Source organism: Glycine soja, chromosome 12 (genome assembly GCF_004193775.1).
Source record: "Glycine soja cultivar W05 chromosome 12, ASM419377v2, whole genome shotgun sequence".
NCBI lineage: Eukaryota > Viridiplantae > Streptophyta > Magnoliopsida > Fabales > Fabaceae > Glycine > Glycine soja.
In genome coordinates, this window is record NC_041013.1 from 27,432,397 (window position 1) to 27,440,686 (window position 8,290).

Sequence of the window (8,290 nt, forward strand, 5' to 3'; positions counted from 1 at the left end):
TAATCAAATTCAGCACAAATATCCAAAGCCTTTTTGACAAGGATTCCATGTTTTGGGTTTATGTAAGATGGACAGAGGCGTATGATGGACTAATATTTGCAACAGTGAGAGGAGTTGGGCATGTGATGACGATGTTAAATCATTTCAAAACAAACTAGGATTCCAATAATTCTATAGTATATGAATAACCTAGGTCGACTCGAGACACAACCCAGTTAGGTTTCAACTTCAATCCACTTTTAAATCAGAGCAAGGGATTTCATCAAGCAGTTTGCGGATAATTAAAATTCAAAAACAGAATTGCAAGGCTAACAAGATTATGAAACAAATTTAAGGAGCATCAATCTAATTCACCAAATACAAGCAATTTGAATTATCACAATTTTCTAAAGATGATGATCCTATTATGAAGGTTTAATCAAAATCTAATTAGAGGTAATTCAATCAAACCAATCTCTAGTTAAATTGAGATCACAAATTAGATTGAAGTATCATCCAGCTAATCTATAATTAGGATTCTAATTAGAAAATTAATCAATTACATAATTCATTTTCAATCCTATACACATTCATAATCATTAATACGAAAATAGAAACAAAAAAGAGGATCCACAAGATAAATTATATTGCTATTAGTGTCTGTATACAATATAATTTGTATTGCTCAATAGTGGGTGCAAGTGAACCTAACATAAATTGTGAAGTCTATAATTTGGGACAAGCTAGGTGCACCCAGCAACACTGCTGGTGCACCCAACAATTATGTGAATGGGCAAAATTTCCCTTGTTTAAAATTTTAAAAATAAGCGCACCGAACACAGTCCCCACCTTTCCGCCTTCTTGCTTTTCTTCTTTTCCTTCTTCCTCCGCGCGTCTCTTCCCTCTTGCTGCCATTTCCGTTCGTCTTCGCAGCTTTCTGTGGTGCCGTTGCTGCATTTACGCCTCAAGGTTAGTATCTCCCCTCCCCTCCTAGGTTGTTTATTTAGTTTAGGAGAAGTTGGATTTAGGGTAGAAGACAAAGTGAACTCTAGGGTAGAAGACTCGCCTTGAACCTGTAACGGTTGGTCTCCGGAACAAGTTCTTCCGGATGGTTCTCCGGAAGAACTTCTTCTGTAAGAAGAAACTTAACATTCCGGAAGAACAAAGTGTTCTTCCGGAACAACGTTCTTCCGGAAACAGGAAATTTTTTTTAAAAAAATAGTTTTTTTTTAATGAAGTTGTTATTTTTTTTTATAAATTAAGTTGTGTATGTTTAATGATAGAAATATTTATGCTTGCATGGTGGTATGTAAAAAATTACTTAAATATTATATATTAGGTTAAATTTTTGTTTATAATATTTTTATTTTATATTTTTGTTTAGTGTGGTATGTAAAAAAATTACTTAAATATTATATATTAGGTTAAATTTTTGTTTATTATTTTTTTTATTTTATATTTTTGTTTAGTGGTTGAGTGTGTAGGGTTTAGTTTAGGGTAGTCAATGATGCTTAGGGTAGTGTGATTAGGGTTTATAACGTAAGGCTGAAGATTTATGTAAATATATGTAGGTTTTTAATTATATGAATAGTTTATTTGACCCGAAAAAATACGTGTTCTTCATGATTTGCAGATCATGGTTAGAACACGAGGTTTAGGTCATGCTTTAGCTAGGGTTATAGGCAGAGGTAGACAAGATGAGCATGATGTAGTCGATGCTCCCTAGAGGCGTAGGCCTACTGCATCAGCCCGTAGGCGACGAGTACATATTGCGGTTGATAAGGGTGTTTCTCAAGTGACTGAGGATGTTCCTCATATGGCGGAGGATGTTCCTCAGATGACTGAGGATGTCCCTCATATGGCTGACGATGTTCAGATGACTGGGGACGTAGGTGCGACTGTTGTAGAGGACTTAGGTCGTGATGGTGTTGAAAGGTCATATGTTGATGAGGGATTCCCTGGTGGGCCCCGTGACCCATCAGTTCTGACTTCATTTGCGGAGCATGTCGCACATGCCATTTGGACTTGACAGATATTATAATTTCTTACTTTTTTCTTCTTGATTTGTTTGTCATTAAAAAATTTTGATATTAGTGTATTTCGAATGATTTGTACTTCAATTCAGGAGCGTCCTGAGCTGAAGTTGGTGTCGCACGGGAGGAAGGTGGCATTAATTGGGAGGCCAGTGCCTGAGATTGAAGGGCTAGTTGTCGCCATAGGATTAAGTCCATTGATCGGGTGTTCAGTTGTAACCGGCGATCTTGGACTTATATCCGCATATGTGGAGAGGTGGCACAGGGAGACCAACACCTTCCACCTTCCAGTAGGAAAGTTGACGATCCACACTAGATGATGTGTCCTCACTCCTCCATCTCCCAATCAGTGGCGCCTTCCACAACTTCGAAGCTCTTTCCGTGAACGAGGCGGTATTTTTGTTGATGGAGTTGCCTGAGGTGTCCGGTGAGGAGGCTAGAGCCAAGACAGTACGAGCCCACGGGGCATATGTACGCCTCTCATGGGTTCGGGAGATATATGAGATGAGAGGCCAGGCACGACGATGGATTGTAGCAGCTCGTGCTTATCTCCTACACCTGGTCGGTTGCACTGTTTTTCCTAACAAGAGTGCAACATATGTTCATGTGGTGCATCTAGAGACTTTTCGCGACCTGGGTCAGAGTGGGGGCTATGCCTGGGGAGCTGCGGCCCTGGTTCATATGTATGACCAGTTAGATGAAGCTTCTAGGACCACGACACAGCGGATTGGGGGGTACCTTACTTTATTACAGGTAAATTTTGTGTTCGTAATATGTTACATTGGATTATGATGTAAACATGTTTTTATGTTATGGTAACCTAATTTTTTTAGTGCTGGATCTATGAGCACTTTCCGAGTGTGCATCAGTGCGTGACCGATGATGCGTACAAGGAGATGTCCCCTCGTGCCTCCCGGTGGCTGACGATGAAGGCTCATGTGAAGGGAATTACAGGAGCGTCGTATCGGGCACGTTGTGATGCTTTGACAGTCACAGACGTGTGCTGGTTGCCTTACAGTGACCATCGAGGGGTTAGGGGGTTTGAGCTGATTTCATCGTTCCAGGGTCAGCTAAGATGGGGTCCTATGGTGGTCATAGTTCAATCGGAGAGGGTGCTACGCCAATTTGGTTACATTCAGAGCATCCCTCCGCCGCCTGTTAGCGCTTTGTTATCATATGATGATATAGATGACAGGTGGATGCATTCCTCGGACCACGTAGTAGCTATGGGTGAGCTTTGTGTAGTGCCTGGGTAGGTATCTACGGATTACATGGAGTGGTTTTTCCAGATATCTCACCCATTCATGATACCGACCCAGGCAGGTGACCAGCCCAGACATGCACTTGCCCCAGACCATGAGGACTACATGCAGCCGGCCATCCCACAGGTTCCAGTGGCATTTGACCCCCCTCGACATGCAGTGGTAAGATTATTTGCATGTTTAATGTTTGATGAATTGTTATTTATTTTAAATTTTGTAATAAATGTTTTTTATGACTGTCACAGGATGATTACGAAGGCTATGAGACAATCGCAGAAAGGTTGGAGTGTGTACTCAACCTTAGGATGGTCACTGTAGGGACAGAGTTACATGATATCATGCAAGATTGCCTGAGGATCGCCAGGGGGGTGCCAGCGCAGATGGAAGTGTTAGGGCTCGACAAAGACGGCGCATAGAGTATTGATGATGTTTTTTATGTTTTGTAGTTGACATCATTTTTTGTATTTGTTACACTTTTTTGTTTAATATAGTTTACTTTTTGTGCACTGTATATTACACACCGATTCCGATTCTGATTCCGATTCCGATTAAATGACGTTCCGATTCCGATTCCAAAAATCATGACTTTCCTTCATAAGAATGAGATTAAAATTATAAATTTTTAAAAATAAGATAACTAAATGTTTATGTTTTAAAGTAAGAAGATCAAAATTTTTAAAAAAAAAATAAAAAAATAGGATTTGGAACCTTCAAACATGTTCAAGTACCCATGTTCGGGGTTTTTTTAAAATTATGCTCGAGTCGCCTAAGACATTTGTGGGGCACTGTTTTTCATGTTTGGACGTCAAAGAAGCCAAAAAAAATAATATTGTCAGCCGGTTCCACCGAATAACACCTCAAAAAACAAGCACGAAATTTAAAAAAAAAAGGATTTGGAGCCAGTAAAAAAGGTTCAAGTACCAATGTTCGGGGTTTTTTTAAAATTATGCGCGAGTCGCCTAAGACATTCGTGGGGCACTTTTTTCATGTTTGGACGTCAAAGAAGCCAAAAAAAAATAATATCGTCAGCCGGTTCCACGCAATAACACCTCAAAAAATAAGCACGAAATTAAAAAAAAATAGGATTTGGAGCCTTCAAACATGTTCAAGTACCCATGTTCGGGGTTTTTTTTAAATTATGCGCGAGTCGCCTAAGACATTCGGGGGGCACTTTTTTACATGTTTGGACGTTAAAGAAGCCAAAAAAAATAATATTGTCAGCCGGTTCCATCGAATAACACCTCAAAAAACAAGCACGAAATTTAAAAAAAAGGATTTGGAGCCTGTAAAAAAGGTTCAAGTACCCATGTTCGGGGTTTTTTTAAAATTATGCGCGAGTCGCCTAAGACATTCGTGGGGAGCTTTTTTCATGTCTGGACGTCAAAGAAGCCAAAAAAAATAATATCGTCAGCCGGTTCCACCAAATAATACCTCAAAAAACAAGCACGAAATTAAAAAAAAAAAAATAGGATTTGGAGCCTTCAAACATGTTCAAGTACCCATGTTTGGGGTTTTTTAAAATTATGCGCGAGTCACCTAAGACATTTGTGGGGCACTGTTTTTCATGTTTGAACGTCAAAGAAGCCAAAAAAAAATAATATTGTCAGCCGGTTCCACCGAATAACACCTCAAAAAATACAAGCACGAAATAAAAAAAATAGGATTTGGAGCCTGTAAAAAAGGTGCAAGTACCCATGTTCGGGGTTTTTTTTTAAATTATGCGTGAGTCGCCTAAGACATTTGTGGGGTGCTTTTTTTTCATGTTCGGATGTCAAAGAAGCCAAAAAAAATAATATCATCAGCCGGTTCCACCGAATAACACCTCAAAAAACAAGTACGAAATTTAAAAAAAAAAACAGGATTTCCAAGTATGCCTAAGGTCTGAAGGTGGAACAATAAAAATAAATTATATTTGGACCATTCAAACAACACATTCAATTTTATTATGGAATTCAAAAACGCTGTAAACAAACAGATAAAAGTTACATAAAAAACAAAACAAAAAATGTTGCATTCAGTCGTTTAGCGACGTGGCATCCACATCGTCTTCAAATTCCATACCATGTTTAGTAAAAACAGCTAAAATTTCTATTGGCCCATATTTTTTCCAATAGTTAGACTATACTAATACCTTTAGCACTTAATCGTTGGTTTTCGGCTCATTAATTTCATATTTTATAACTTTATCTGAATACTCAAAACGTCCTGGTTGCCGAAAAAACAATTGTATTACCGCTTGTGATTCGTGAATTCCATGAGGGGGAATCCCTTTAGGTGCAACTTGCTTTAGCCAAAAAAAAAATATCATCATCGCCGTTGGTGTCACCCCAACAAAGTCAAGTAGTGGGAGTCTGTACCTGTTAGTTTTGTAGGTACTATCTATAAAAAAACACCAGATGACATGCATTGCATAACTTTACTGCATCTGGGTGACACCAAAACAGATCACGCACCACAACTTCATCCTTCAATCTATGTCAATGAATGTATTGATCACGTTCGAGAAGCTTCATCAGATGTTGCATTTCGGTATCAACTCCTCTTATTGAAGAACGATATGCACTTCTTGCATTGTAAATTTTCTTGATCGTGGTGCAATTGTTGGCATTGTGCTCCTTCAACGTTAGCAAGATGTTTTTTGGTTTCACCATCGACTTTGTCATATCAGCAATAATTTTCTTTTCATCCTTAGTCAATCGTCCAGCGTATGGATGTCCAACTAAGGACTTGGCCAATTCATGATTGTGAATCCCACAGATCAACTTCACCATCCAACCTTCCCCTTCATGCACTGGTTTCCCACGAAGCCTGAAGGGACAACCACATTTCCTACTCCCAGTGTCTCTTCTAACGAATTCTTTATTCCTACACTTGTACAGACCACTCCTTTCACACCCAATTAACACAAATGAACTTCTTCCTCTGCTACCAGTATTTGTGTCAGACCTCATAATCACTGCAACAAATCCATTTTCATGGGCAACTGTTCGAGCCCACTGCAAAACATCATCTCGAGTACCAAAGACCTACGACGCAACTCTGACATATTAATTTTTATACGAAACATACGTTCAACCAAATGACTCAAACTAATGAACATGATTACCTAACAGGTATTAAAAGCATTCGAACAATCAACATGTGGTTCATTCACACCACATTCTTCTTCATTATCATCATCCATATGAACTTCTTGTGACATTGTATAATCATACGCCCATTGATCTTTGTCCATCTTAACGACATATTATTAAATTATGCATCATACACAAGTAATACAAAAGTTAAAACTAAATTATTTACTTAAACTAAAGTTAACACTATAACTAACAACTAATAAAACATTTTACTACTACAACAAAATACAATTATTTTACCTAAATCATTTAATATTATACCTAAATCATTATACGTAATTAAATCAATTATCCACAATTTCAAAAATATGAAATACAAATATTATAAATTATAATATTCATATATAGTAATTTTTTCACAAATTTAAAAACACAATTCCAAAAAAATTAAAAAAATATAGTTTCCAAAAGAACTTCTTCCGGAATAAGCAATATCAACTTCCGGAAGAAGTTCTTCCAGAAGAAGCTTTTACTGAATCACCTTCTTCAACCTTTTACTGCTTCTGTAACAGATGAACACAAAAAAACCATAAAATGCATACCTCCGACGGAATAAGAAAAGCAACTACGACAGAAACTACTAATATTTAACCTTCACCGAACAACTACTTCGAACAAACTTGCAAAAACCAACAAAACTTGCAAAAACCACCCAGCACAGGACGAAAGTGAAAGTGAAACAAAGGAAGCGTAAAACCGGAAGCAGGCACAGTGAAAGTGAGTGTGAAACAAAGGTCATTAAATATGCATTAAATATTTTTTTTAATTCGAGTTATTCTTATAAAATTTAATGCATATTTAATTCACGTTGTTATAAAATAAATAATACTTATTAAATTTTGTAATACAAATAAAATGTTGTCATAAAAAATATTTTTTATTTTTAAAAAAATATACAGATTACATAAGTAAATATTTCTTATTCAAATTTACATGCGCATTAAATATTCATTAGAAATGTTAGTGATAATTATGTATAATAATAATTTATGTATACTAATATTATTTATTTTATAACGTAATTGATTCATTAGTTTAGTTGGTTAGAGCATTGTCATAATAACCCCAAAAGGTTCTTCCAGAATAACTACCAGAAGAAGTACTTCCGATAGGTATTTCGGAAGAACATTCTTCCAGATGAACAGATTATCACAAGGGCATTTTTGTCCATTCAAAAAATTGCTGGGTATACCAACAATGTTGTTGGGTGCACCTAACATATCCCCTATAATTTCCAGTGTAAACTGTAGAATCCACAATTACGTCCTATCAGCAGAATCTACCCAACCACCATATGTCCATTGACCAGGATAATCTCATGATACTTATTTTCCAAACTCTCAATATTCCTTTGTTTGGAATGAGAAATAAATTTATACTTTTAATTCAAAAATATCACATTATTTCATTGTTTCCTATTTTCAAATTTGTATAAAAAATAGTAACACTTTCCTATTTTCACTATTTTCTATCAAAACTTATTTTTTATATCCAGTTAGCATAAAATTTGAGACTAGCAATAAATCAAGAAACATGACTTGGTGATTATGGTTAAAGTCAAATTACCATACATGTCAACTAGCGATTGAATAGAAGTCTAAAAATCTTACAGTTAGCATACCGTTTCCTCTTTTGTTTTCTTTTTATTTTAATCGAAAAAACTATTTCCTCAAATCATAGTTCTTATTCACAAGAAATTGGTCGTTTTCTTGAAAGTTTGTCAATATATCTACAAAACCTCTATTGAAGTCTCGCTTTCTTGCAACTATTCAGTGAATTCAAATCTCGCGTACAAAAGGTAAGGCAACAAATTTATAGACTCTAATGCCTCGCCTAAGGTTTTTCACTTTATTCAGTTTCAGCTGGTGAAACCTCAACC

General features: G+C 36.6%; 1 protein-coding gene across 1 annotated transcript; it reads left to right on the plus strand.

The window, feature by feature from the left end:
* The first annotated feature begins 2,417 nt into the window (after positions 1-2,417).
* Positions 2,418-3,690, plus strand: LOC114378903 (protein MAIN-LIKE 2-like). Its single transcript, XM_028337490.1, has 4 exons — positions 2,418-2,765; positions 2,846-3,169; positions 3,269-3,400; positions 3,520-3,690. Exons 1-4 carry the CDS (start codon positions 2,418-2,420, stop codon positions 3,688-3,690), a joined length of 975 nt encoding a protein of 324 aa, XP_028193291.1.
* Positions 3,691-8,290: the final 4,600 nt, after the last annotated feature.

Excerpts from the sequence above, each read along its gene's own strand:
- LOC114378903 (XM_028337490.1), top strand. The coding sequence starts at position 2,418 with ATGGAGTTGCCTGAGGTGTCCGGTGAGGAGGCTAGAGCCAAGACAGTA. Across the intron at positions 3,170-3,268 it reads AGAGCATCCCTCCGCCGCCT|GTATCTACGGATTACATGGA; the intron begins GTTAGCGCTTTG and ends GTGCCTGGGTAG. Across the intron at positions 3,401-3,519 it reads TGCAGCCGGCCATCCCACAG|GATGATTACGAAGGCTATGA; the intron begins GTTCCAGTGGCA and ends TGACTGTCACAG.